This window comes from Camelina sativa, chromosome 6 (assembly GCF_030686135.1).
Source record: "Camelina sativa cultivar CO46 ecotype springtype chromosome 6, ASM3068613v1".
Taxonomy (NCBI): domain Eukaryota; kingdom Viridiplantae; phylum Streptophyta; class Magnoliopsida; order Brassicales; family Brassicaceae; genus Camelina; species Camelina sativa.
This window is the reverse complement of record NC_141885.1, coordinates 19,681,374-19,709,281: the sequence shown is the minus strand read 5'-3', so window position 1 is coordinate 19,709,281 and position 27,908 is coordinate 19,681,374. Positions and strand designations below refer to the sequence as shown.

At 35.8% G+C, this 27,908-nt stretch overlaps 7 protein-coding genes across 16 annotated transcripts; 6 read left to right on the top strand and 1 right to left on the bottom strand.

Annotated features, from left to right (window-relative positions):
* The first annotated feature begins 2,782 nt into the window (after positions 1–2,782).
* Positions 2,783–6,996, top strand: EMB1967 (Forkhead-associated (FHA) domain-containing protein). Of its 4 annotated transcripts, none has more exons than XM_087453379.1 (11): positions 2,846–3,057; positions 3,236–3,294; positions 3,384–3,481; positions 3,753–3,889; positions 4,056–4,086; positions 4,174–5,636; positions 5,712–5,763; positions 6,004–6,152; positions 6,262–6,348; positions 6,477–6,605; positions 6,692–6,996. In XM_087453379.1, the coding sequence occupies exons 4-11, from the start codon at positions 3,821–3,823 to the stop codon at positions 6,770–6,772; spliced, it is 2,061 nt and encodes a 686-aa protein (XP_087309505.1). In that variant the 5' UTR covers positions 2,846–3,057; positions 3,236–3,294; positions 3,384–3,481; positions 3,753–3,820; the 3' UTR covers positions 6,773–6,996. The 4 variants fall into 4 exon arrangements, with proteins under 4 accessions (XP_010515960.2, XP_010515959.2, XP_087309505.1 ...); XM_087453380.1 differs by having other exon boundaries at positions 2,858–3,057; positions 3,410–3,481; XM_010517658.3 differs by having other exon boundaries at positions 2,783–3,057; positions 3,410–3,481; positions 4,056–5,636.
* An 851-nt stretch (positions 6,997–7,847) lies between these two features.
* Positions 7,848–10,045, top strand: AP3 (K-box region and MADS-box transcription factor family protein). The gene is made up of 7 exons (XM_010517656.3): positions 7,848–8,280; positions 8,398–8,464; positions 8,555–8,616; positions 8,721–8,820; positions 9,010–9,051; positions 9,268–9,312; positions 9,597–10,045. The coding sequence occupies exons 1-7, from the start codon at positions 8,093–8,095 to the stop codon at positions 9,789–9,791; spliced, it is 699 nt and encodes a 232-aa protein (XP_010515958.1). The 5' UTR covers positions 7,848–8,092; the 3' UTR covers positions 9,792–10,045.
* A 411-nt stretch (positions 10,046–10,456) lies between these two features.
* Positions 10,457–14,716, bottom strand: LOC104791703 (ethylene-responsive transcription factor WRI1). 5 transcript variants are annotated; one of them, XM_010517653.3, is made up of 7 exons: positions 14,227–14,602; positions 14,027–14,109; positions 13,863–13,871; positions 13,646–13,734; positions 13,400–13,527; positions 12,997–13,073; positions 10,457–11,287 (listed from the first exon to the last, which is right to left on the bottom strand). In XM_010517653.3, exons 1-7 carry the CDS (start codon positions 14,442–14,444, stop codon positions 10,593–10,595), a joined length of 1,299 nt encoding a protein of 432 aa, XP_010515955.1. In that variant the 5' UTR covers positions 14,445–14,602; the 3' UTR covers positions 10,457–10,592. The 5 variants fall into 5 exon arrangements, with proteins under 5 accessions (XP_010515955.1, XP_010515956.1, XP_087309503.1 ...); XM_010517654.3 differs by having other exon boundaries at positions 13,400–13,524; XM_087453377.1 differs by lacking the exon at positions 13,863–13,871 and having other exon boundaries at positions 13,400–13,524; positions 14,016–14,109; positions 14,227–14,716.
* A 1,878-nt stretch (positions 14,717–16,594) lies between these two features.
* Positions 16,595–18,804, top strand: LOC104791702 (uncharacterized). Of its 2 annotated transcripts, XM_010517650.3 has the most exons (7): positions 16,595–16,696; positions 16,802–17,222; positions 17,542–17,722; positions 17,816–17,899; positions 17,975–18,082; positions 18,192–18,464; positions 18,556–18,804. In XM_010517650.3, exons 2-7 carry the CDS (start codon positions 16,807–16,809, stop codon positions 18,640–18,642), a joined length of 1,149 nt encoding a protein of 382 aa, XP_010515952.1. In that variant the 5' UTR covers positions 16,595–16,696; positions 16,802–16,806; the 3' UTR covers positions 18,643–18,804. The 2 variants fall into 2 exon arrangements, with proteins under 2 accessions (XP_010515952.1, XP_019102349.1); XM_019246804.2 differs by lacking the exon at positions 16,595–16,696 and having other exon boundaries at positions 16,723–17,222.
* Positions 18,805–19,318: 514 nt separating this feature from the next.
* On the top strand, positions 19,319–21,214 carry LOC104699120 (uncharacterized). The gene is made up of 6 exons (XM_010414464.3): positions 19,319–19,808; positions 20,016–20,169; positions 20,272–20,355; positions 20,458–20,544; positions 20,654–20,926; positions 21,022–21,214. Exons 1-6 carry the CDS (start codon positions 19,411–19,413, stop codon positions 21,106–21,108), a joined length of 1,083 nt encoding a protein of 360 aa, XP_010412766.1. The 5' UTR covers positions 19,319–19,410; the 3' UTR covers positions 21,109–21,214.
* A 130-nt stretch (positions 21,215–21,344) lies between these two features.
* Positions 21,345–24,031, top strand: LOC104791701 (vesicle-associated membrane protein 727). Of its 2 annotated transcripts, none has more exons than XM_010517649.2 (5): positions 21,345–21,673; positions 22,082–22,323; positions 22,424–22,622; positions 22,711–22,831; positions 23,677–24,031. In XM_010517649.2, exons 2-5 carry the CDS (start codon positions 22,134–22,136, stop codon positions 23,887–23,889), a joined length of 723 nt encoding a protein of 240 aa, XP_010515951.2. In that variant the 5' UTR covers positions 21,345–21,673; positions 22,082–22,133; the 3' UTR covers positions 23,890–24,031. The 2 variants fall into 2 exon arrangements, with proteins under 2 accessions (XP_010515951.2, XP_087309500.1); XM_087453374.1 differs by having other exon boundaries at positions 21,662–21,893.
* Positions 24,032–25,665: 1,634 nt separating this feature from the next.
* LOC104791700 (uncharacterized) lies at positions 25,666–27,587 on the top strand. Its single transcript, XM_010517648.3, has 3 exons — positions 25,666–26,798; positions 26,873–27,021; positions 27,122–27,587. Exons 1-3 carry the CDS (start codon positions 26,150–26,152, stop codon positions 27,377–27,379), a joined length of 1,056 nt encoding a protein of 351 aa, XP_010515950.1. The 5' UTR covers positions 25,666–26,149; the 3' UTR covers positions 27,380–27,587.
* The last annotated feature ends 321 nt before the right edge of the window (positions 27,588–27,908 follow it).

The window sequence follows — 27,908 nt, the reverse complement described above, 5'->3', positions numbered from 1 at the left end:
TGATATCTGATCAATCTCCTAGCCATGACAAACTTTCTGGTAAGCCTAACTGTGTTGAGTTTTTACTTGATTCTGGAGCATCTCATCATATGACTGGTGATGAGATGATTTGGCGTGTTTATGATTTGGAGAGTCACGAGTTCTTTGTTTCTCGTGACGTTGTCTTCAATGAGGATGTTTTCCATATGCAAAGGAGCAGTTATCATCTTCGCCATCACTACCTCTGGTTATGCCAGCTCGGTTTCTTGATGACGTCGAGCTTTCTGCTGAGTCTATTCCACCGGTTCTCATCGACAGGGGGAGCTCTGTTTCAACATCTCCGGACCCGTCTCCTTCTACTGTGGTTCCACCTGTTCCTACTGTTGATCCCATTGTTCCTATTATTGATCTTTCCACAGATGAGTCTGATGAGGATTCTGGTGATGCTTCGCATGGTTGTGATCTTGGTAATGAACCACTTGGTCGTGGTCATAGAGAGAAACAGAGGTCTACGCGTCTCAAACTGTACGTTACTTACTCTGCACGACATGCTGAAACCCTCGTCTCTCTCAAGCCCGCGTCTTCTTCAGCATCTTCAGGTACGTGTTTCTATCCTATCGCAAATTATGTCTCATGCGACAAGTTTAGTTCTGCCCATCAGCGGTTTCTTGCAGCTGTTACTATGGTCGATGAGCCTGTTACCTATAAGCAGGCAGTTCAAATTCTCGAATGGCGAGAAGCCATGCACAAGGAGATTGATGCTCTAGAACTCAATGAGACTTGGACACTTGAACTTTTACCACCTTGTGTCAAGGCTCTTGGTTCTAAATGGGTGTATCGTCTTAAGTTTAACTCCAACGGTACTCTTGAACGATATAAGGTGCGGTTAGTTGCTCTTGGTAATCATCAAACAGAGGGTATCGATTTTACTGATACTTTTGCTCTTGTTGCTAAGCTAAAGACGGTTCGTACACTGCTTGGAGTTGCTTCGGTTAAGAATTGGGAGCTGCATCAAATGGATGTCTACAATGCTTTCTTACATGGGGATCTTGACGAAGACATTTACATGAAACCGCCTCCGGGGTTTCTTCCTGATGATCCATCTTTTGTGTGTAAGCTCAAGAAGTCTATTTATGGTGTCCGACAGGCTCCACGATGTTGGTTCTCCAAGCTATCTACTGCTCTTCTTGACTATGGTTTTGTTCATTCTCATAAAGACACCTCTCTCTTCTCTTACACTCATGGTTCTAATGTTCTTCATGTCCTTGTTTATGTGGATGATTTGATCGTCTCTGGTAATAAATCTACGGTTATCATGTCTTTTAAAGCATATTTGAGTCATTGTTTCAAGATGAAGGATCTTGGTGCCTTGAAGTACTTTCTTGGTTTCGAAGTGGCTCGTGGACCTGATGGTATTTTTCTTTCTCAACGAAAATACTATCTTGATATTATTGACGAATGTGGCCTCTCGGGTGCTCAACCTGCTGATACTCCGTTAGAACAGAATCATAAGTTATTGTCGTCCAAGAGTAAACCGTTCTCGGAACCTGATCAATATTTTCATCTTGTTGGGCGACTAGTGTATCTTACACATACTCAGCCTGAGGTGAGTTATGCGGTGAATATTCTAGCCCATTTTATGCAAACTCCTCTTATGGATCATTGGGACTCTGCTCTTAATGTGGTTCGTTACTTAAAATCATCCCTAAGACAAGGGATCATGCTTTCTTCTAAGTCTTCTCTTCAGATTAATGCCTATTGTGATTCTGACTCCAATACATGTTCGATTACTCGTCGTTCTCTCACTGGTAATATGGTTATACTTGGTGGCTTTCCTCTCATTTGGAAGACTAAGAAACAAAAATGTGTGTCTCTATCCTCGGCAGAAGCTGAATATCGAGCTATGGTCATGACTTGTACGGAACTTTTGTGGCTCAAGGAGATTCTCGGATTTCTTGGCATCATGCATCCTCAATCTATGCGGTTGTATTGTGATAATGAAGCGGCTATGCATACGCGGCTAATTCGGTGTTTCATGAGCGTACGAAACACAATGAAAGTGACTGTCACTTCATTCGCGATGAGGTTGTTTCTAAAACTATTGCTACAACTTATGTCAACACTCATGAACAACCAGCTGATATCTTTACTAAGGCGCTAGGTCGTGATCAGTTTCACTATCTACGGTCCAAGTTGGACGTTCTCGATTTACACGCTCGAACTTGAAGAGGAATATTAGGAGAAAGGATATTTTCCTATTGTTTAGCTAGCATATATTATGTCAATATTCTCTACTTATGCATCAAATCTAATATTCTCTACTTAAATCTATTATATCTATATATGTATCTACTACCTATCAATAAACATACATATGAGGTAAAAAAAAAAATAAACACGTATATATATTTTCCCTAAGATTTACATATAGCCACGTACTTCAATCCTTAAAAAAACATTGACGTCTTCAATCCAAATTCCACAAGGAAAATACGTAGGATCTCATCAGAATATTATTTTATGTTTATCTACATATATTATTTTAAAAAATAAAAACCCTAGCTAAAATTAGTTTAAATTTCAATGTTAATTTTAAACAGGTTTTTAATGCATTTTGGGTAAATCGTACATATATATATAGTCATTGCCTAGAGGTATACTTAAAATAGAAACTAACAAAAAAAATTGTTAAAAATTAGATATCCCAATGCCAATAGACATTGTGGTCTTTAATTTTATTTTTATGTAAATTCATTAAAAGGTAATTACATAAATTAAACAGAGTGATCTTCCTACTATTACTACTACCTTTCAGTTCCAATTTCTCGGGGCAAGAAGAAATCAAAATCAAGTAAACAACAAATAAGAAATCAAAATCAAGTAAACAACAAATAAGAAATCAAATAGGCGAGTAGAGACCTCAAAACGGTGTCGTTTGTTTATTATCTTCTTCTTCTTACACACTCTCGCCTCCGGACGACGGAGACAGTCAGATACTAAAAAAATAGGGTTTCAGATTTTCTTTTTTCTCTTCAATTCGAGCCAGTTGATTACCGCCGCCACCTCTTCTTCCATCAAGTCAGTTCCTTTCTTCTTGGGATTTTCTAAATTCTCTATTTTGAGGCTTAGTGTTGTTCTCCCTCTCGCTCTGTTATACATTGATTTTGTGATACCAAATTTGTGAGAATTTCGAATTGATTGTTAGTTTGCGTCTTCTTTGGAGCTTGTGAGTATTATAATTGATTTTTCCTTGCAGAACATAACAATAATGGAATTCTAACTTGTAATGGCGTACTAAATCAACTGCGAATCGTGGTTCGTCACTTTTTGCTTAATCACACTCTTTCGATCTTTGCCTTATTTTAATTAGTCTTATTTCCAAATCCTGATACTCGTTGTTTCAGTTTTGTGACATGGTTACTGTTTCTAGGCTGTTGAACCTCACTCTTGTTGTTGTTGTTCCCGAGCTTGACAAACCATCATCTTTCTTGGCTGATTCAAGGTATTCTATAACCCCCATCTCATCTCTTTAACAACTACGAAACCTAGAATGCTTTTAGATTACTATAATAGATTTAAGGTGAGGAAGAGGAGCCCATTAAGTGTTTGGTAGACCAAACGATAGCTTCGTCTTATGTCCTTCTCCCCTAGATAGAACCAAAGTTGAATCAACTCCGTTAATTGTGGTTGGATGCTGCCATAACTCCATTCCAATGTCAAAGTGTTTATTACTTCCCTTTTCGTCCACTGATTTTGATTTTCTTTTTGATTAGGTTTTGTGTACTGTCACCATCTCTTAGACCACTCCTAAGAGAAGTGAAGGTTTGTTTGAGCTGTGTACATGGGGGCTCTTGCTCAGGTAGTTCCGTGGATACCAGAAGACGACCTGCTTCTAAAGAATGCCATTGAGGTGAGTTCCCATTTCATTGAGTTTGGTCACATGTCTGTCCCATTGTTGGATTCAGCCATGGATTTTTATCTCAATAGAGGGTTAGAGCATGCGTTTTATGTTTCTTCATTCAGCTTGTCTGGTGTTCGAGTAGTAACGTGAACTGGAATCCTTCATTTATTTGCAGGCCGGTGCTTCTTTGGAATCGCTTGCTAAAGGTGCTGTGCAGTTTTCTAGAAGATTTTCTATCAAAGAACTGCAAGATAGATGGCATGCATTGCTTTATGATCCAGTTGTTTCTGCAGAGGCGGCTTTCCGGATGACTGAGCTTGAACGTACTAACCCTAATTTTCCTACAAAGTTCGGTAGAAGTGGGTATTCAAAAGAAATCAAAAGTTCGTCTAGGAAGAGAAATGCTGAAAGGCTCAGACATACTTATCATTCCTTACGGAAGAAGTTTCGAACTGAGCCATTCAATTCCTTGGATCTTGGTTTTCTCGTTCCACCAAATGATAGCCATTTCATGGATAATGGTGATGCAACACATCTTGGTCTTGAAGACTCTCACATGGATATCATCCACAACGCGTTTCCAGAAATCTTGGCTGAAGGCGGTTGCGTGACAACTCATGTTGTGTCGGAAGATCATTTACAGGGAGACATTCCTTATGTAGGAGGAGGAGAAAATCTCACATTTACTGAACATGCAGGCCCTTCAGGATGTGATGCGGTTTATCAAGATTCCAAGCAGCAACTGGAGAATACTACTGCTCATGAGGTGAAAACCACAACGGCTAGTACTGATTTCCTGGCACAGCTTTCTACTTCTCTTTTTGAAGAAGACCCTGAATCGTTCATGGAAGTAGATGGCAAAGAAGTTGACAAGTCGTATTATGATGGTCTTAGCTCACTGTTGGTGAACTCGACAAATGATACAAATTGCGAGGCTTTGCCTAACTCCACCGAGCAAGAACCTTCGACCGCGCCAACCAATTCAGGAGGTGCAACTCTGGATGATCATGTGATGCTTGAGCTAGATGGTACAACTGAAATGAGCTTAGTGGAATGCAAAACTGTGTCTGACTCTGTAGATCCTCATCCTGAGATTGTTGAGGGTGTAATCTGCTGTTTATTAAACCAAGAGGATATTGAGGTTCCGTGTAATGATGACATTTTCGTATCCAACAACTCCCATCCAATGTCAGTTTCTTCGTTAGCCAGGCGGAACTTTAAAGATACCAATAATCCAATAACTACATGTGTCAGAGACATTTCCGCCAGTAAGGAAAAAACTGAAGGGCATTCACTCCAGACCCAAAAGAAAAACTCAGGACGTTCACAGGGGTCTACTCAAGGAAAGCCATTGAAGGGCCAATCAAGTCAAGGTAGCAAAACCAGGGCATCGACTAGTACTGAGTTACAGAATACTGTTGCTCCTGGTGGTTCTACTTGTGTAGCTTCTGCACAGGCAGGCTCTACTACTCTGCTTTCAGCTGGTACCGGTGCAATAGATGAAAAGAAAGAAATTGCTGGTGGAACACTCTTTGTTGGATTTGATAGTCATGAGAGCTACCCGGACAAGGATACTGAAACCTGTAAAGAGGAAAACGATGTACCACCTATTAATGAAGCGTCACATGCTAAAGATACTGATGGTGGTTTGATAGAGATTCCAGACCCTGTGCTGGAGATTACTCCAGCAGAAGCAGACACGCATGTTTGTGAGAGTGATGAGGACTTGCCGAATTATTCTGACATTGAGGCTATGGTAATTATCTTTATTCTTGATGCTATGGTTCCATGAAACAATAACAGCTAATCGATAACACCCTTTTGATTTCAGATACTTGACATGGACTTGGAACCTGAGGACCAAGATAATTTTGATCTCGAAGGTAATTGAGCATCCCTTCTCGTTCAGTGGAACTCATGTTTGCTTTTTGTATCTATCTACATTTTTGGAAAAAAGAAAGCTTTTAGTACGTGAATCAGTAATCAGCATTTGGCTCACGAAGTTCATTACAAGCCATAAATACTGACAGATATGTAGGGAACCTATTTCCATGGGTAGTGCAAGAGATGTTATACTAGGTTTAAGGCTTGTTTGTGATTCCGTCATATGTTTTCACTTGCAGTTTCCAAGTATCAGAGCCAGGACATGAAAAGAACAATCATAAGACTTGAGCAGGCTGCTTACTCATATATGCAAAGAGCCATTGCTTCCCGTGGTGCATTCGCTGTTTTATATGGTAGATATTCAAAACACTACATCAAGAAGCCTGAGGTATTATTATCCTATTGATATAAGTATTTTCCTTGTATGACTTGAGAGAAGCTTCGTGAGAAATTATAGTAGCACTTGTTTACATCGGGGTTCTTTTTTCCTGGCACAGGTTTTGGTGGGTAGATCAACAGAAGACCTCGCGGTGGACATTGACTTGGGAAGAGAAAAGCGAGGTAGCAAAATATCTCGACGACAGGTTGGTCAATAGTAGATGCTTTTTATTTGTATATTTAAGTGTTAGAGTTGTATGAGAAAAGGAACAACCCATGATCTGTGACCACCTTGTTGTTGTTTTTTTTTCTCTCTTTTGGTTGTTGAATGCAGGCGATCATACGGCTTGGTGATGACGGGTCGTTTCATATGAAGAATCTGGGAAAGTATCCAATTTCAGTAAACGAGAAGGAAGTAGATCCTGGACAGAGTTTAATCCTCAAATCTGATTGTCTAGTGGAGGTTCGATCCTAGATACTTTTTTATGATCATTACATACATAAAAATAATAGTTCCTTTCTTAAGTCCTGAGACATGGTTCTGCGCAGATAAGGGGAATGCCTTTCATATTTGAAACAAACCAAAGTCGCATGAAAGAGTACCTGACGAGAACAGGGAAAGTGAACTGAGACCAGAACAAGAGTGCGTGTGTTGGTTGTGTAGATGAATGATGTATCTCTTGTGTAATGTACCTTAACCAATAACCATAGGGACATGTCTTGTAGATCTTTTATTTACATCTTTGGTTCCGCATTATGCATAGTTGACCCAGTTTTAAAAGCGCTGAAATGAAAATACAAGTCTATTGTAACTGAACTACTTGTACTTTAAGCGAAGAATGATTGTTCTCGTCTTCCGCGTGTAAGGGATTGAGTATGACCTTCCAGTCACACTGACTTGCATTGCTCGAATCAAAACTTGATGATGACTAAAAACAGTCTCTGTTGCAGGCCAATTAAGTCCCAAAACGACACTAACTCATCGAAACAAAAAAAATAGCGTCATCGTGGCTATTTTTACCACAATGTATTGATCAAGAAAAGATCTCATATATCTCGTTCATCTTACTTTCTATTTTAGAGTTACATATTTTAGTTATAGTAGCGTTGTGACCTACAGTAATGTGTTTGATATTTTATGGTGCGCAATGGCTTTTCTGCCTTTTTATCATAGGGTTTATTTCTTCCATGGATCTTTTACTTTTTTTTTTTTTTGAACAACCAGGATCTTTTACTTAATTATTGTAATCATATGGGAAACATATTTGAGTTATATTGGAAGTGACATTAAATCAAATAAAGAAGTAAAGAAAATTTAATTGTCCCAAATCAACAAACAGAAGTAGACACTTGGCTTTTAACAACAAAATAAAAACTTGGTTCATACCTAAACTAAACACTTTCGTTTACTTTAGGGTAAGCCCAAAAAGCTAACCAAATCCACCTGCACTGATTTGACGTTTACAAACGCCGTTGTGCATGTCACCGTTGTAAACACTATATAGGGTCGAAACTGACGGTGCTCCGTTAATAAAATGGACGGAAAGCAAACTAAACCAGTTGATAGCTTTGGTCCCCTCTCTCTTTCACACCTAGTGACAATTGATTTAAGCAGTGTCTTGTAATCTAGACAACCATCGATGTCCGTTGATTTAAGCAGTGTCTTGTAATTAATAAAAAACCACTTTACACAATAGGCAAATTTATCACTTAGTTTTCATCAACTTCTGAAATCTCCTTTCATGGATTCGGCAATACTTTCTATTTATAGTAACTCAAGTGGACCCTTTACTTCTTCAACTCTATCTCTCTCTTTCTATTTCATTTCTTTTTTTTTTGAAAAAGTTCTATTTCATTTCTTTCTTCTTATTATATCTCTTTGTCCTCTCTCCACCAAATCTCTTCAGCAAAAGATTTAAGACAAAAGTAGAGAAGAAAAAAAAGAAGAATATGGCGAGAGGAAAGATCCAGATCAAGAGGATAGAGAACCAGACGAACAGACAAGTGACGTATTCGAAGAGAAGAAATGGTTTGTTCAAGAAAGCACATGAGCTCACGGTTTTGTGTGATGCTAGGGTTTCGATTATCATGTTCTCTAGCTCCAACAAGCTTCATGAGTATATCAGCCCTAACACCACGTACATACACGGATCTCTCTTATAATTACCCCACTCTTAATTTAAACTACTAAACTGCTTTGTTATCTTCTAATTAATTAACGACTTCTTTCTTTTGGGTGATTTTGGTGGCTATAGAACAAAGGAGATCGTAGATCTGTACCAATCAATTTCTGATGTCGATGTTTGGAGCACTCAATATGAGGTTATGTTCCCTCTTAGATCCTTCTTCTTGTTCTTGATATGTTTTTTTTTTTTTGTATGGTTGGTAAAATTTGTGATGTATTTGTGGCAGAGAATGCAAGAAACCAAGAGGAAACTGTTGGAGACAAATAGAAATCTCCGGACTCAGATCAAGTATTTGTTTCTCTCACTTGATCTCATCTATGTCACTTAAAACATAACTTTGAATTGCAAACACAAATTAAAAATTTTTGATATATAATTTGTACAAATTGTAGGCAGAGGCTCGGTGAGTGTTTGGAGGAACTTGATTATCACGAGTTGCGTCGTCTTGAGGATGAAATGGAAAACACTTTCAAACTCGTTCGTGAGCGCAAGGTTCTTACTTCTATTGATTTTGCTCATATCTAGCTAGGGTTTTAATTATTCATATATACTCACACATTAGTTTTTGAGTTTAACTATAGATAAAATGGCTTTTGTTGTTGTGTTTTAAAAGGAAACATTTTGTGTACTGTTGGATAATATATGTAAGCGATTTTTAATTAATTTATGTTAATTGTGCAGATTAAATCCCTTGGAAACCAGATCGAGACCACCAAGAAAAAGGTCACATCTTCTGTCCACTCACTTTCCCATTTTAGCATATTATTTGTCTCAACAATTTTGTGTTACACACTTACTCGTTGATAACACTTTTCTAAGAAAATTATCCCGTTTTTGTGTTTAAGCAAATGGATAAAGGTAACACTAAGCATATAATATGGTGATCGCATAATAAGTTCGGTATTTTAATAGTTTCTCTTGTGGTTTACACATTTGCAGAACAAAAGTCAACAAGACATACAAAAGAATCTCATACATGAGCTGGTAATATCTCTTTTTGTTTCCCTTACATGTTGTTTTTATGCATACTATATACATGCATGTAGCCAATGATTAAAAGGATAGAAATGTAGTGTAGATTGACCAGTCACTATTATGTTTTCTCTTGATTCTTCTAATCAAAATACTACCGAATGGAAAAAATGTAGTGTAGATTGACCAGTCATTCTTATGTGTTCTATATCAGACATGTCATGTCATTTCGAATTTAACAGTGTTAGACTTAGTTATTTGGAATATGGATTATTAAAATGTTTTGGTGAATTTAGGAACTAAGAGCCGAAGATCCTCACTATGGACTAGTAGACAATGGAGGAGATTACGACTCAGTTCTTGGATATCAAATCGAAGGGTCGCGTGCTTACGCACTTCGTTACCACCAGAACCATCACCACCATTACCCCAACCATGCCCTTCATGCACCTTCTGCCTCTGACATCATTACCTTCCACCTTCTTGAATAATTAAAGGTTTTGAAAAGCTAGATTGCCGGTGCTATCACTATCTATCTAATTAATATAAGCTACTTAAAAGCATAAGACTGGTGCTGCTAAAACCTTAAACTGTCATGTTTCTTAGTTATGTATTTTAAAGCCTTAAAAAATATGTACTGTGTGATCAGTAGCTTGCTGCTTAGACTTATTGTGGGTGAAATGTTTTCAAGACTTTTATCATGTATCATATTATTATATGAACCATCTGCTTATTTATGCTCCACATCCTACTCTGTATTATCTAAAGAATCAAATGAGCAAGATAAACACTCCTGCGACTTTCCATTTTTTTTTGTGATTTCAATGTCAATTTTATCAGAACTGCTTTTACAAAATTAAAAAGCAAAAACAATCTATAAACATGTATTCCGAGCCAAAATAAAACAGTGGAGACCCATATTTTCCACTCCAAGTACCTTTGAAACCTTCTAATAGTCTTAGATTCTTTGAAACTCTTTCATTTTGCATAGATTCCTGAAAAATTGATAGGCCTCTTACTTAGCCTCATTTTTGTCTTTGGTTGCATACAACCGAAAAGTCAAGCAAACTTCATCCACTTCTCTGTTTCGTTTTACTATTTGTTTTGGATTTTTACTTACCTTCACTAATTGTAACATTAGAAAAGAAAAGGGAGCTAGAAAAGGGGCAAATACATTGATTATTCAGAACCAACGAACAAGCCCTGAAATGAAAATACAAACCCTAGCAGAACTCAACATAAGAAGATAGAACAAGAAGAAGCAGAAATTCAAACTAGAATACATAGCTCTCTCAGACAGAATAGTTACAAGAAACAGAGGTTGTTGTTGTTGATGATGAAGCAGAGTCAGTAGAAAAGCAAGACAACGGAGAAGACGAAGAAGTTGGGCTCTCTCTTCCCACCACAACAACATCGCAACAATCCAGATTTCCCAACCCCAAGTACTCGTTCTTCCCTTCCTCGAACATGAAGTCAATGTTCTCCTCAAATGCTAACTCGTTGAAAAGCTCGGGATACTCGATGGGATTCTCATTAGGGAGATTTTGATCCGTCAAGAACGGAGCAAACCCTGAATCCATCATACAGAAGTTCCAAGCCAGCTCATTGTCGTCCGAACAACGATTCATTCCCATTATGGCTGAAGAGTCTATGCAGCAATTGACCACCGCCGCCTCTTCTTCTTTGTATGCCACAAACTCTTCTCCTTGCTGCTCTGCTTTCTCTTCTTTCTGTACTTGTTGTGGTGGCTCTTCCACGTACTGTTGTTTCACTTCTTCTGTAGGTTCTTCTTTAGCTTCAATCTCTTGTTTGGCTTCAGCAAGAATAGCCTCTTCTTGATGGTTAGCTTGGCTCACAGGGAACGGGTAAACACCTTTCTTCTTTAACCGGTCGATGTAATTACTAATGTCGAAATTAGTAACCGCGTTGGCACCTCGATACTCTATAGCTGCCATGTCATAAGCCGCTGCAGCTTCCTCCTGCGTATCTGTAAAACCAATAAATTAGCAAACATTATAAGTAAAGAACTTCTAAATTAAGACAATGTAAACTGAGACAGTGTTATCTTTCTCACATACTTGGCAAGTGCTACAACCAAATAAGCCCAAACAAGTGTTAAAAGAAGTGTTTCATTTTTTTGTCGTTTCAACATTTAAAAAAGTTAAGAATTTATGATACCTAATAAAAAGACAAAAGAAAAAAAAATCAATACAAGAATTGAGTGACGTGTTTCGTAGGGACAACTAGGGTTACACGATTTGTGTGAGGCGTGTATGAGACCATTTCTCCTCCACTGCGCCGCTCTACTACACTAAAAGAGTCCAAACTTGTAACTTAAACTAATTCCAATAATATTTTTGTATAATAGTATAATACACGAACGTACGATAACTAAATTACTTAACAATAAAATAAACACCTACCTAGTGTGTCAACACTCTAAGCTCTAATTAGAACTCATATTACTATTAAGTTGTAAGTTAGGTAGCTTTCTAAAGTAGAAGGTAGAGAAAGACAATTATTATAAAAAAAAAAAAAAAAAGAAGATAATAAAGAAGACCCAGATTTTGTTCGGAGGACAAGATGAAAGATATGGTTGAGACTTGAGAGAGAGAGATGCACGTGAGGGCTCGTGACTCCTACTGAGAACAGTCTCAACTCTTTAAACCAATTTAAATAAGAAACTTATGAAAAAAAAAAAAAAAGACAAGAGCAAACCAGATCGACCTCGGGTTTGGTCCTAACCCCTCTCTGAACTATTTTGTCATTTTATGAAGTGAGCGTGTTATCACGTGACCTACGCGCTACACGCGCCTCTACACTTGTAACTTACATTATTATTCTTATACAGCAGTTTCACATCTATACTTTTGACTACTCTCTTTTTCAAAACAATAAAAATATTTTCTTTTGTTTTGTATAAAATAAGAATGATATGTGTCCTTGTTATAGAACACTGCCTAAGCACCTATATTCTTGCAAAATCTGAATCCGAATTCTAGGAAAAAACAAAAAAGAAAATTTCAAAAATACTAATACGAGATTTGTTGAAGATTAGGTCACGTACTAATCTGCGGACCCGGTAAGGAGTCAGCAAAACAAATTTAAAAAGTGTTGATATTACTTTACTCAGCAAAAGAGTTGTTAATATTCCTTGTGCAGAGTTCTCAATTTTTGTATTCAGAGTATCGGATCCACAAAAAATGCAGAATTTAAAAGGTAATTATGCAGAGATCAGGTAATTAAAAAAAGTTATAAAACAAAAGTTGAATTGATTAAAGTTCAAAAAAAAAAAATCAATTAGGGTGAGCTGAAGGGACATGATGTCAAAACTCTCGGCTCACGTGAGTCAGTAGTGTGTGTTTGTGTAATTCAAACCCCACTGCCTTGCCATTATATTATTCTAATTGTCTATCAGTTACACTCTAAGTCTAACTAAACAAAGTCTTAAACCCACAGTTCAAACATTATCACACTCTATTTTATACTTACAAAAATCATACTATTCGAGAAGGCATAACAGAGAAAAGAACCAGACTAATAATTTTTAAAAGTATCAACTAAATGATCCGTTATGTCCGGTAGTTTATAAATAAAATAGTCGATTATGCAAACCATTTTAAAAAAATCTGAAAATATTTTATAAAATAAAATAAAATAAAAAAGATTAGGGGAAAAGGGAAAGGAGGTACGTACTGTAGGTGCCGAGGTACAAGTACTTGTTTCCAAAAACTCTTCCAATCCGAGCCTCCCATCTTCCGTTATGGTGATGCCTGTAACATAATCATAAAACTTTATTTAGTTTTTACAAAAATAAAAGTTGAATAAACAAAACAAACATTTCTCAAAAACCGAATCACATTTTTTAACAATATGCAGGAAAGTACTCAAACAAAAACTTAATTATGATTTAAAAAAAAAAAAAGGTTTTAAAAAGAGAGAATATTCTAAAAGCAAATCCTCATGATTTAAAAAAAAAAAGTCATAAACATATTTTCCTATTAATAATTCTCTTATTGAGAAAAGAAAAATATATTTCTCGTTTTGGTTAATAAATTCCATAATTAAAAAGAAAAGAGAAAAAGAAGAAAAAAGGAACCTAGCGACGCCGCGATATTTAGAGACGCCTCTAGAGAAACCACTGCTCTGGCGGCGGAGAGAAGCCAAATATTCTTCCTTTGTCACTCTCTGCATTTCTTCCAACTCCTTTGTATACGTCTCTGCCTGCTTTGTCTCCCCCATAAACAAATTTAATTAAAACACCACCACCAAGATCGACTAGATATTCAAACCACACTACTTATAACAACATGCATCATCAATCTGATTAATTTGTTTGGTTTACCGGAAAATTCAAGATGGTGTCGGGTCCCCAGTACTTGAGAGCAGCCAGATCGTACGTATGTGCTGCTGCTTCTTCGCTGTCATATGCTCCTGCAATTACGGGTGAAGCAGTTGAGATTCTTCTTCTGACCAAATCCACCCCCTCTCTCTTTTTTTTTTTTTCAATTTGGTAAAACCCAAAAACTGATCTATGGTTTAAGAGAATTAGAGCAACATACCCAGATAAACTGATGAGTAGAGGAAGAAATTGCAGATGGGGCAGTGACGAAGTTGAGATCAAACATCAACAAAATAAAAGAATCAAACTTTATCAGTTCAAAAAAAAATCAGATCTTTATCAAAACAGAACAAAGAGTTTTAATAAGCAAAACCCAAACCAAACCTTGTTTGCCTTTCTTGTTCTGAATCGAATTCCAAGAGCTTTTGTCCCAAAGATGAGCCTCGAATCTCCCAGTCCATCTATGTCTATACAATCACACAATCAAACATGCAATATATCACAAATGCAGTTTCAGAAGAAAAAAAAAACAAATCCAATCTGAAGAGAAAAAAAAAAACAAATCGTTTAATTAGACCAAAAACCTAGTGACTCCTCTGTAGATAGAGCTGCGTCTGGTGGAAGCAGGGCTTGTCGGGTTATTTGGTTTATCACCAGAAGGAGAAGGCTTCTTAGCCCTCTTGTTGGCTCGTTTAGGCCGTGGAGTCTCCGATTGAATAGGAGATGAAGTAGTAGTTGAAGAAGAAACAGAGGAAGATGGAGAAGAAGAAGAAGAATTCGTACTCGTTAAGCGCCTCTTCATTTAAAACAAACTCTTGAGAGAAAAAAAAAAATCAGCAAACAACAATTTGGAGTGTGATTTTTTTTTTTATGGGTTCAGGAGGAAGAACAAGAGAGAGTGGTTTAAGAAAAAAGAAAAGAGAGGAAACGAGAAAGGAGAAAGGGGAAGTTAAATAAACCCTGAAGGAGGAAAGGGCTAATTGGGTTAATTAACACTACGAGTTAAAATAAAATTGTAAAACCAAACACTTGGCCTTCTGTTGCAGCCATGCTACCAATAGCTTTACTCTCCACGCTGTCTCTCTCTCTTTTTTTTTTTTTTTTGTATTTTATATTTTTTTATTTCTATACGTTTTTTTATTATTTAAATACGTTTTTTTATTATTAATCTTTTTGTACGTTTTATGTTTTGGAATTATTGATTTATTTTTTCTTTTTCTAATATTGGGGGGGGGGGGCGAATAAAGTTGGAATGAAAAAATATCTTAATTTTTTTCATTCAATACTATAATTTTTTTGGTCAACAATTTTAATTCTACATTCAATTTTGTGCAATTAAAAATAAATATGTTTTGGTTTATTTCTATAAATGAAACAAATTTCGCAAAAAAATAAAGTTGAATAATTTTTTCTACTTTTAAATTTGTGTGTATGAGTTGTCAATGTGCTGATTTTACCTATTAAAATTATAAATCTGTTTATTTTCATATTCGTCAATATTTTCCTCAAACACTTCATATTAGTTATAACGTATCTCGAGTGAGCTGTATTATGCTGTAACTGGGATGTATCCAGTGTTTAGAAACAAATCTTTGGATGATTAATAAGTGTCGATATATTGCTTATCGTATAAGATACCTAATTAGAACATAAAAAGTAAAAAAAAAATTGTCAAATGATTAGCTCATATTGATCTAAAAAATAATTGTATAAAATGCTTAATTAAAATATATAAAGTAAAAAAATTGTCATATTACTAACACGTACCGATCTAGAAGCTTAACGTATTTAATGTTTAATTAAAATAAAGAAAGTACAAAAATTGTCAAATTACTAGCACGTACCGATCTAAAAGCTTAGTATAAATTATATAATTAAAACATATGTAAAGTTAAACGATCTACTTTTTATCATTTAGCTTTACATATGATCGAAGTAGACGCACGAACGTTGATAGTCGTTTAAAACGGTCCAAATATATATATTTAATATATAATCTAGAAAATACAAAATAATCGTTATAGTTGACATGTAACGTACATTTAATGTATCTTTTTGTAGTAGATAAAATTTTTGATTAGAACAAAAAAAAGCTGGTTTTTTTTAAGAAACTAAGGTAAATTTTGGGCTGACAAATAAAAACATTTGATCAACAAATTTTCAAAACATTTTTACCGTAGAGATCAATTAAAAATAATTACTTGAATTTTGGTTTATGTTGTTTATATTTTCTAACAATACTAGTTAGATTTCATACTACCTAAACAATGATCTAGATAAGTATTTGATAAACTATTTTTGATATGAATTTCATGTTACATTAATTCTAAAGCTTTATTTGAAAATTGTATGCATAGTAAAATAAAGTTAAGAGGTGTTTATACAAAAACTAAAAATATTTTAAATTACTCTTGATTTTTTTATTTTTAGGTTAATTTTTAATAGCTAGTATTTAATACGAAATATATATATTCGATTCACAAATTTTGTTTTAAAATCAAATGTAAAATTCATTATATACACATTAAAAATCAAAAGTAATCTTAGTATTTTTCATTGAAATCTGATTTATTTAATATTTAATATAAATTTAAAAGATATTGTCATTGTTTGATTACCAGTTATTATTTTGTTCCTTCTCCTCTGCATAATTTTTTTTCATTACTCAAAAAATTGTTTAATTTATTTTACATTATTTTTTAATTTATTTTCTTTTTGTTTTTTCTAGTGGTTACGAGTAGAATAATGAGTTCAGTATTTGAATTGCATAGTATACAACCAACACTTTTGCTACAAATTTTTTCATATAAATTTTATAGAAGAAAAGAGATTTTTTTAACCATAAAATAAAACTGTTCTAATTAGACTTTATGAGTCATCATGATATGTTAATTTTAATAATATGCACATTTCGAAGACTAAAGTGCTACTGATAAGTAAACCAAACCGTCACGTCTCTTCCACTTCAGTTAACACTGCGCCTTTTCTGTTTCCTCTTCTGTGATCCTTGTTCTTCATGTGAGTATCTAAACAGGTACTTGAGCTGTTAAAAAGGTATGCTTTTTTTGTTACTTCTTCTCATACTCGTGGCTCGGACACATGCTTTTTGTTTTGGCAATTAAGGTTTAATTTTTTCTTGTATATGTTTTTTTTATTCAGAGAATATGTCTTACGTACCACCACATAAACGGCATGAAAATGTAGGAATGAGAGCATCCTCTGTTCTACCTTCTCTACGTCCGAAGCTTAATAAAAACCTCGCGAGTGCTAATACAAAGATCATATACGCGAAGGATTGCATTTCTAGATGGTTTCTTGTTTGTTCAGAATCAGAGGACAACAACTTTCAACTTGTGCCTGTTTCTTCATTATGGAGGAAAGACGCTAAAGAAAAGTCTTTGGTAATCTTAGCCAAGAGTGAGATTGGAAAACTGGAAACTCCATGGTTGTGGGTAACAGAGAAGGTGGAAGATGATCTTATAATGGGATTTGATAGGGCAAAGAAGACGTTGCTACGTTACGGATCAGAGGATGTCAAACCCAGACTGATCGCTCGATTTGGAAAAGTTGTTTTCCATGGGTAACACAACTTTTTACTTTTCCTTAATTTTTATTCCATTTACTTTCTCAGACACACACACCCACAACTAACTCTGTTTTACATGGTTGGTTAGTACTAAGACTTGTGTTGGTCTAAGAGCATTAATGTAATGTGTTGACAACTTGGAATCTATAGTTGAGTCGGTTAGCTACAGAGCTATATATCATGTTAAACATCATTTTAGGCATAAGGAGTTAGGGACTATGGTTTGGGCATTTTCTCGTTAACTGAGTCTTTTTTTTTTTTGCTATGTCGAATAAACGAGTTTACCAGTTCCAATCTTATCAAATTGATGCAGTGTTAGTTCATCAGAAGTTCTAAGTCTAACAGATGGTCCGTTATCTCAATGCATACTGGAAAATTTGAAGAAAACGTTTCATACAAATGTCCCAAAGTCTTATTTCGAGAACATTGGCTATGGAGTAGTACACAATATGGGATTCTGTGTTGAAGAACCCAAGGAGTTGTATCATGTGAAGGTGGTTTAATATTTGTTTTGTAAGATTCATGATTTGTGTTTATAATTTAGTTTTAAAGATTTTTTAGGCTTGGTTTCTGGTTTTCATAACTAGGTATCAGACATCACTCGTCCTGATATAACCATCTCCTGTAAATGTATGGTGGACCAACAACGTAAACGACTCAATTTTTACAAGGTAAGGCTTTTTCGTCTTCTCTCTTGCCACATTTTCAGAGAATCATATTGAAGCTTTTGTTTATTTTTTATTCAGGCTGAGCTTAATGCTTTGAGGCACTTAAATCTTGACGTCTCATGCCTTGATCAAGATCTTGACATGAGGTTGCTAGTTGACTCAAAAGGGACATTAACTAATCTCTCTGTGAGTTGGCTATGTATATTCCATACTTAGTATATCCAAGAAAATGAGATGAAGGATATTAAGCAAGTGTATATGTTAAGATGTGATATGCCTCTTTGATTGTATCCAGGAGAATGAGATTAAGAGTCTTAAAGAATTGACTGATTCAGCGGCGATAGATCCAACTGTGAAAGGTGGATTAAGGTGGCCGCTTGGGCAAAATTCTTGCGCGGATCGATATAGGGTTTGTGGTATTTGGCATACTGTGACTACTACGTACAGAAACCAGACTCTGAGGCTTCAAATTCGAGAGGCTGATCGATATGATTTCCGTACTGGAATTGGAGGTACCTCAAGGGAAGTGAATATCAAATTAAAAGCTTTGAGTACTATACTAATAAAGGTAAGATCTTCCTCTAATTTTTTTAAGACATGTTCTTCTAATTATAGTGATGGTCAACAAGTGACAATAGTTAGTATGTTTACAATTTCAGGAGGAAAATGTGGAGAAGAAATGTGTTTCAGACATGCTGAAAGATTGTCTGAAATCAGTTTGGTATTACTTTTTGAAAGAAATATAGTGTTGTCACTTTGTTTCTCTTGTGTTTCCCTTTCAGTTTTTGTTCCTACTTGCTCCAAACTTTGTTGCTTTTTTCAGATTTTGGCTCATCTATATTTTGTGGGAATATTCACATATCTTTTGGATTATAGTTTAAATCAAATATTATCGTTTGGGTTTCAGATTTCCTTGTCTTCCTTAAGATTTTGAATTCAATATATATTTTTATGTTGCATTCCTATAGATATATCTCCGGTCAACAATTTGATTTCTATATTTAAAACTGTAGAATCTTTTTTTTTTGTTGTTGTTGGCAAGCAAACTGTAGAATCTAATATGAACATGTTTTGGTTTTACAAAAGAAAACAAACTATTTTAATTGTTCAAAAGTTCCCTAGCCTTTTTCAAAAGAATATACTGTCTAAGAGAGTTTCCAAAATATCAAGACTCATAAGATGAAAATGTTCTCACTAGACTTTCATTTTCTTTATAGGTTTATTCTTGATATGAAAAATTGGGAAATTAAAAAAAAAATGAAATATTTTGTACATTTCCAAGAGTAAAGAAAGATAGCTAGTGATAATTAAAGAGACCGAACCGTCTCGTCTCGTCTCGTCTTTTCAGTTTCCCTCTTCTTGTGACTTGTTAGTATAAACAGCTTATTGGGCTGATAAGTGATAAAAAGGTATGATTTCGTTTCTTCTTCTCTTACTACTCGTTGCTCAGAGACTTGTTTTCTCGTTTGGAATAAAGGTTTAATATATCTCGTATCATATCATTATTTACAGAGATGTCTTACGTTCCACCACATAAACGACATGAAAACGTTGCAGTGAGAGCATCCCCTGTTCCAACAAAACCCAATAAAACCCTCGGAAATAGTGATAGAACAATAATCTACGCGGACGATTGGATTTCAAGATTGCTTCTCGTTAGTTCAAATGGCGACGACAGCTTCCAACTTGTGCCCGTTTCTTCAGAATGGAGGAGAGACACAGAAGAAAAGTCTCTGGTAATCTTAACGAAGAGCGATTACATAAAACCGGAAAATCCATGGTTATGGGTAGCAGCGAAGGTGGAGGATGATCTTATATTAGGGTTTGGTAGGGCAAAGAAGATGCTGCTACGTTATGGATCTGAGGATGTCAAAGTCAATCTCAGACTGATCGCTCGATTTGGGAAAGTTTTGTTCCATAGGTAAAAGACTCTTTCCTCAATTTTTCTTATATGGTGTACGGTTAGTTTTTGTCTTGTGCATGCCATGGTTATTTAATAATTTGACTAATGTAGTTTTACTTTTACCGTTTCGACCTTATCAAATTGGTGCAGTGAGCCTAGATCAAAAATGCAACCTAGCACAAACACTTAATTATATGGATCATCAGAAACCGTAAGAGATGGTCCGTTGGTTGAAGTGAGGACATTGAATAAATTGAAGAAATCTTTCCAAACAAATGTCCCAAAGTCTTATGTGGTAAACATTGAGTATGGAGGTGTACCTGATATGGGATTTTGTGTTGAAAAGACCAAGGAGTTGTATCTCGTGAAGGTGTGGTTCTTTCGTTGTTCTGTTTCTCTTTGTTAAGATTTAGTATAATGTACGTCTCTCTCTGGTTTCATTATTTGAAAGTTTTGAGGTTTGGTTTTTCAGGTATTAGACAACACTCGTCCTGATGTAACCATCGACTGTAGATGTAAGGTGGACAATCAACATAAACGACTTAATATGTACAAGGCAAGTTCGTCCCTCTTCTCTCTTTCCACATTTTCAGTACTTTCAGACATGATTATGAAACTTCCGTTTTCTTGTTCATTAGGCTGATCTTAATGTTTTGAGCACTTAATTCTTGACGTCTCATGCCTTGATCAAGATCTTGACTTGAGGTTGATGGTTGACTCAAAAAGGACATTAACCAATCTCTCTGTGAGTTTTTACTTTTATCTATCTATTCCATACATAGTATCCAAGAATATTAAATAAAGTGGTATAGTTTGAAAATGTGTGAAACATGGATATCTTTGATTGTAACCAGGAGAATGAGATTAAGAATCTTAAAGAATTGACGGATTCAGCGGTGATAGATCCAAATGTGAAAGGTGGGTTAAAGTGGCCTCTTGGGAAATCTTCTAGTGCGGATCGATACAACGTTTGTGGCGTTTGGCATACCGTAACAACTACATACGGAAACCGAACTATGAAGCTTCGAACCACAAAGGCTGATCGGTATGATTTCAGAACTGGAGTTGGAGGAACCACAAGGGAAGTGGATCTTAAATTAAAAGCCGTAAGCTCTATTCTACTAAAGGTAACGTTTTAGGAAAAAAACATAACCATATGCTTCTAGAATTGTAGTGATGTAGAGCCAAAAGTGACAAAATAGTTATGTTTACAAATTTTCAGGAGGAAAATGTGGAGAGGAAGTGTGTTTCAGACATGCTGAAAGATTGTCTAAAAACAGTTTGGGATTACTTTTTGAAAGCAGTGTAGTGCAGTCACTGTGTGTTTTTGGTGTGTTTTCCAGTTTGTTGTGCTGCTACTTTACTCCAAACTTTGCTCCTTTTTTCAGTTTTTGGTTCATCTAATACTTTGCATCTTTTGGATTGGAAAAAGTATTTGCTATTAAAACATTATCGTTTAGATTTTCAACTTTTTTTTGCGTGTACGTTTTCATCAATTCGCAGTTGGGATTTGCGGATTTAACAAATTCAAGATTTGATGAATTCACACATCATAAGATATATTTTTAAAAGCAATATGAAACGAAATCAAACCGGAAATAGCTAAACCAAACCGAGGCGAAATAGATATTGATGATAGTTTCAGATAACTCGCTACTTTCGTAAACCGAAACCGGAAACAATCAAACCAAAAAGTATGATTAACGAACGTAAGCTTTTGTGATTAAGAGAATTAATCAGAGCATTAAAATTAAATAATGCCATTTTCATCATCATCATCTTCTGATATTAGCACATCTCTCTCTCTCTCTCTCTAGCAATTCCTGAGAATTTGAGCCTAATCCTTCATCACCAAGCCAACCAAGCCTCTCAAGGTACTCTCTCTCTCTCTCTCTCTCTCTCTCTCTCTCTCTCTACGTTCCATCTTTGTTCTGCTGCTATGTATGCTTGTTTGATTTCTCCTTCAATCTCTATGCTTCTCTCTTCCGGGACTAAAATACCACCGATCTTTGTAATTTGCGTCGATTTTTTTCAACCTAAATCGAAGCATCAGAACACGTTTTCCGAATTCGTAATTGTTTCTCTTCTTCGGTGGTACTCTTTCTCAATTTTGGATCGCTCATCAGTAATTAATTGCTCTCCCGATGTTGCGATCTTTAGTTCCCTTATCTGGGTTTTTTAGGGTTTTTATCTGGATTTACATAGTGATCTATAATAATACTTGAATTGTTTTTCCCATTACGTTTCTGGATTATGATTCCGTGTTTGGTTTTGTATTTCAGATCTGATTGTGGTTTTTGGTTGACTTCTTGGCTTCACGAGTTCCTATAAAAAATGAGTCAAAAGGGTTTGATTTATAGCTTCGTTGCTAAAGGAACTGTTGTTCTAGCGGAGCATACTCCTTACTCTGGCAACTTCAGCACCTTAGCTGTTCAATGTCTCCAGAAGCTGCCCACTAATAGCAGCAAGTACACTTACTCTTGCGATGGTCACACCTTTAATTTCCTTATTGACAATGGTTTTGGTATGTTTCCCTATTCGATGCTTGTTAGTTAGTTGAAGACTTTTAAGCTCTTTTAATCTTCTGGTTTGATGATGCACTGTGATTGTGTGTATATATGTAGTGTTTCTTGTGGTTGCTGATGAATCCACCGGAAGAAGTGTACCTTTCGTGTTCCTTGAACGGGTCAAGGAAGACTTTAACAAGCGGTATGAGGCGAGTATAAAGAACGATGAGCGACATCCTCTTGCAGATGATGACGAAGATGAGGATTTGTTTGGAGATCGGTTTAGCATTGCATACAATCTTGACAGGGAGTTCGGGTTTGTCTATATCCATAACTATCTGATATTAAGTCATTTTTTTTAGCACTGCAACCATGTTCTGAAATCTTTCTTTTCTCTCTGATAGGCCTATACTCAAGGAGCATATGCAGTATTGTATGACCCATCCAGAAGAGATGAGCAAACTATCGAAGTTGAAGACCCAAATAACTGAGGTCAAGGGGATCATGATGGACAACATTGAGAAGGTATGCCTTTGTTGTTTATAGGAAAAGATGAACAAACTGAGACATTTTTAATTAACAGTTGTACGCCGAACTTGTAATTTAGATTAAGGTGGTAACATTTATATCTACATGATTTTGCAACAATAGAAAAGTACTGTAGGAAAGATATTGAACAACACATTACTTCTACAAAAGCTATTTGACACCAAATAAAATAGTAGTTTTACTTGATAAAAGTATCAATTACTTTTCTCAAAACCATTTCTTTCATTAACCTATATTTGATAAGTTATATTGTTTGCGGATTACTCTCTGTGTTTTCTTGCCAAGATCCCTGTCGTCGTTTAAAACTGTGACATATTGGGCTTCAGTATCTAGGCCTGTTAGAAAGTAAGAAATTGCATGCAGCTTGAGTAGATTTTCAGACCCATGTTATCCCGTTTGACCGGTTTGGTTCATATAAATCTTCATAAGAATCTACTGAGGATTTCTAATAATAGGATCATTGTAGCATGAACCCCTGCTTCTCATCATCGGAAGGAATGGGTTGTGCTAGCACAGATGCAAGACGATATATCATCTGTCACTTTTTGCTATAGATTATGTTTCTATTTGCTTTTTGTTTGAGGTCAATAATGTTAGAAACAAGTAAATGCAAAGTAATTTTTAAGAAAATTTAGTTTTTTTGGTGCTGGGAAAGGTTTAACCAAACAAAGTTAGTTCAGAATTTTTGGAAGCATCACCAATAGATGGGTTTGTCCTTTTTCTCTGAAACAACATATGTTACAAGATGTGGATTATGAGAATGAAACGATGAGGGAATGCAGGCTTTGTTTTGATGATTCTCTTGTTGCTGTTTAACATAGGTTCTGGACAGAGGAGAGAAGATCGAACTTCTGGTTGACAAAACGGAGAACCTACAGTTCCAGGCGGATAGCTTCCAGAGACAAGGAAGGCAGTTAAGAAGGAAGATGTGGCTACAGAGTCTGCAGATGAAGCTGATGGTGGCTGGTGCTGTTTTCTCCTTTATTCTCATCGTTTGGGTTGTTGCTTGTGGAGGTTTTAAATGTTCATCATGATGTTTGGCTTGCTTTGTATCTGTGTGTGGTAACACATAAAACGCATGCTCATGTTTGTACATGGAGGAACTAATAATAACATATCATCGTCATCATCTCCCACATGCTATATATAAATCGAAAAAACTGTTTTTGTTTTCAAGTTGCCGTGTCTGTTCTATTCTATGCGATCAGCAATTTTCTTTATTTGTGGTGGTCTTCAGTATCCTAAGCGGTTATGCCCTTGTTACATAGCTTAAAGTCATTTTAGGCTTCGACCAGTATATTAAGAAACAAGGACATTATTATAGGTACTAAGTTTCTAGGAAGATAAATAAAAACAAGAGAATCCAAAAGCGTATTAGAATGTTCTCATCTAAAGCCTTTAACTCTGTGGATGATGGAGCAAAGGACAAAAGGCGAAGCGTAAAGGTGAGGTTAAGTAGGGTAAATCACATGGGAGGAACAAAAAAAAGTAACAAAAAGTCATATCTGCTTACACCGTTTCTCTTGATATCACTCGTTTATAAAGCGGATTTTCATAAAGGGATATCTTATAATCTTATCAAACCAGAACCAATCAATTTATAAGAAGCTTATGAATTTTTGTGGAAGGTTATGTTTTTTCTTTTTTAATTTTAAATATGTGAATGATTAAAGTAAACATATATGGGACCTGATTGATAACAAAGATAAGCAAGCAAACCAAAGATAAAACACATACTACTACTTGGTACCACACTACCACATAATCCGTCGTACTTCGACGGTATGCACTAGTAAGTGCGGTCGGTCTTTAGTGATATAGTTGCATGGGGTCGAAAATCATTTTTCAAGCAAATTAAGCTGAAAATGTTTGATTGTGGGAGTAACGAGCGTTTAAATCATAGCAATTCTCTTTGGTGTTCCATTCTTCGACAACAAGAAAAAAAAACCTTTCTAGTGTCAATTTACTTGATTAAAATTAACATCAAAAGATCTGTGATGTCCTCAGGTCCCAAAAGAGCTGGCACGGGCCTGCAATGAGTTATAAGTTGATACTTGATAGTATTAGGGTTCTATATCTATCCAATAATTGATAAATATTCAGGTACAGTGTTGTTACACATGAGGCGCATTAGTTACACTGAACGTAATAAAAGACTTTTATTACTAAAAGTCTGGTTGCGTACGTAATACTGCTTATATCTTGATATAAAGAATTCATTAAGACAGTGAATGCTAGGAAACTATCAATACTATGATCAAGAAGATGCTAATACCATGGTTGTTATAACCCCGTTTTAAATATAGGAAATGTGCATGTGTGAATGCTAGGAAATGGAAATTTATGGAAGGAGAATTTGGATATATGCATGAGAACACCATGTCCAAGAGGCAAGAGTGATATCTAGGACTAGGATAATAGATCTAAATCAAACATACTTTTAAAAAAAAATGGAAGCATTATCTCAAAACCAAGAAAAGTATAACTTGATTTTGAAAAAACAAGAACTGGTTTCCTATTACAATTGATTTTAATATCAAGAAGATATTGTTCAACAAGAGACACGCATGATCGCGCAATAACTATTAGAGAGATCCTCCAAAATTGATTAGATAATTTTACATACAAGATGCCAATTATGAATTAATTACTCCCAGATCTCATTAAAAAAGGAAAAAACTAAATAAATGGGGTGGCGCATAAAAAAAAAAAAAAATTCAAAGAAAAATCTCAAACCCAAAAAAAAGAAAAACATTTTATTTTTCTTATCCTCAATTCTCATAAAGTGGGGTTTATCTACGAATCGACACAACACTAAAAGCAGAAATAATTTTTTACTAAATTAATCAGTTTGGGTTTATGTATTGTATTGGATGTAGTAGTACTATTTTAGAACCTAATCAACCATTTTAGATCCATAATCAAAATTTGGTTTTGTTTATAGTAGTAATTTATTTGTTTGTCTAATTTTTTCTTTTGTTCTTTTGGTCAAAGGAAAAAATAAATGCAAAATTGGGAAAGACTTTTAAAAATTACAGAGAGAACTGAATCTCATAATCCTTCTCTCATTCATGTTCCTAAAAAAAAGCTTAAAGGCAAATAAATATGATAATGGCGTGACACCTTTCTTCTTCTTCTTCTTCTTCTTATCAATCTCATCTTCTTCAACTCACTTTCAATTTCTTGCAATTCACTCCAGCTTCTTCTTCTCTCTTTCTCGATTTCGTCATCTTCTTCTACGTATCTAGATTCTAGATTTCGTTTCTCACGTTTCCTGCACTCCCCAAAAAAACAATGGGAACTTGCTTCTCCAGCTCCACTAAATCCACGGCTGAGATCTCACCCTTCGACCTCGTCGTCAAACCTCCTCCTTCAGACGGCGCATCCGTCGTTTCAGCCCCGAGAATCCCCATCGCCACGAAAACTGAAACGGCGGCGACGGTGAGCTTCGCCGCTACTGTGAGACTGTACGGACCTCCAAACAGTCTGGTGACATCGTATCTCCGATTCGCTCTCCTTCACAAGAAAGTCCCGCTCCGTTTCGTTCCGTCTGAAGACCAAAAGCCGACGATTCAAGTCGGATCGGAGACGGTGTCAGGATCTCAGGAGGTTCTCCTCCGTTACATCGAGGACAAGTTCCCGGAGCCGCGTCTGATGATTTGGAAGTTTAACCTCGAAGGTTTCGACGAAGACACTCCGTTGATAGTGAGAGCGATTTGGCTACAGCACAGGAGCATGCTTTGGCATATCGAGAGGATGTTGAGATGGTCGGAGGATCTGGCGGCGCGTGGTGGTAAAAGAGCTGTGGATCCGTCCGTTGGTACGCCGAAGATGGAGATTAGGAAATTCGCAAAGAGCTATACTCATTTACAAGAGCTTATGGTTGAACATGCTCAGATGGAAGAGAGAATCTTGTTCCCTGTTCTCGAATCTGTAGATCGAGGTTTTGATTTTGGATTTCTCATTGTCAAATGTTGAAATTGATCTCTGCAAATACTGATTTGTTGTTGTGTGTAGGGATGTGTAAAAGTGCGAATGAGGAACATGGGAGAGAGTTACCGAAGGTGAATGGGATCAAAGAAGATATCAAATCAATTGGAGTTTTGGATTCTGGGATTTGTTCAGAAGCTCTTATTAGTCTTGCTTCTCGTTTCAAATCATTGCAGGCGAGTTTAAATAACAAAAAAAGCACTACTAATGTTTGAACTTTGTTTTGTATGTTCTTGTAAAGATTTGAGTTTTTTTTGTTTGTTTGTTTACAAGCAGATGATGTGTAAAGCACATTTTGAAGAGGAAGAGAAAGATTTGTTGCCAATGGTGGAAGCTGCAGAAATGGGGAAAGAGAAGCATAAGAAACTGATGAATCAAGGATTGGAAGTTATGAGAGGAACTCATTCTGATTCCTTTGATTTCTTACTTGAGGGTCTTACTCCTCAAGAAGCTATGCAGTATCTTGACTTGCTCATGAAATTTGGTGATCCAAGTCTCATCTCGTCTTTTCTTTGCTCTGACATTCTTGACTGATTTATCTTTTCTAGGCTCAACTTTGTGAAAAAACAATAACTGTTGTTGTGTGTCGGGTTGTTGTGAATTTGTGTATATATAGAGAGTCAGATTGTCGATCAGGTGTTGCTATGTTTTTCTCCTACTTTTAGATTTAATTTAAAAACAAAACGAATTATGTAACTCATAAGAGAGGGCAAGCGATGTTTCTATGATGGTTAAACAAAAACTACAAGGGTTAATTCGTTTGTTATTTTTGATATAATCGGAAAAATCTGAACTAAGACTAATCTTCGAAGCGTGTAAAAACAATTTCCCAATCAATGATTAAACCGCAGCGGAAAAACTCTAATGATAATCTCATCCCTCATTTCGATGATGAAGCTTTCGACCATTGAAACAACACACGAATTGGTTTAGTTAATTCGTGCAAAACTATATTGGTTCAAGATAGCTAAGGCTTAATTGGCGTCGGTTTGGAGAGATTCGTCAATTACTCAAGAGTGATGATGATGCTTTTTCTTTTTCCTTTTTACCTGTTTTATGCTTT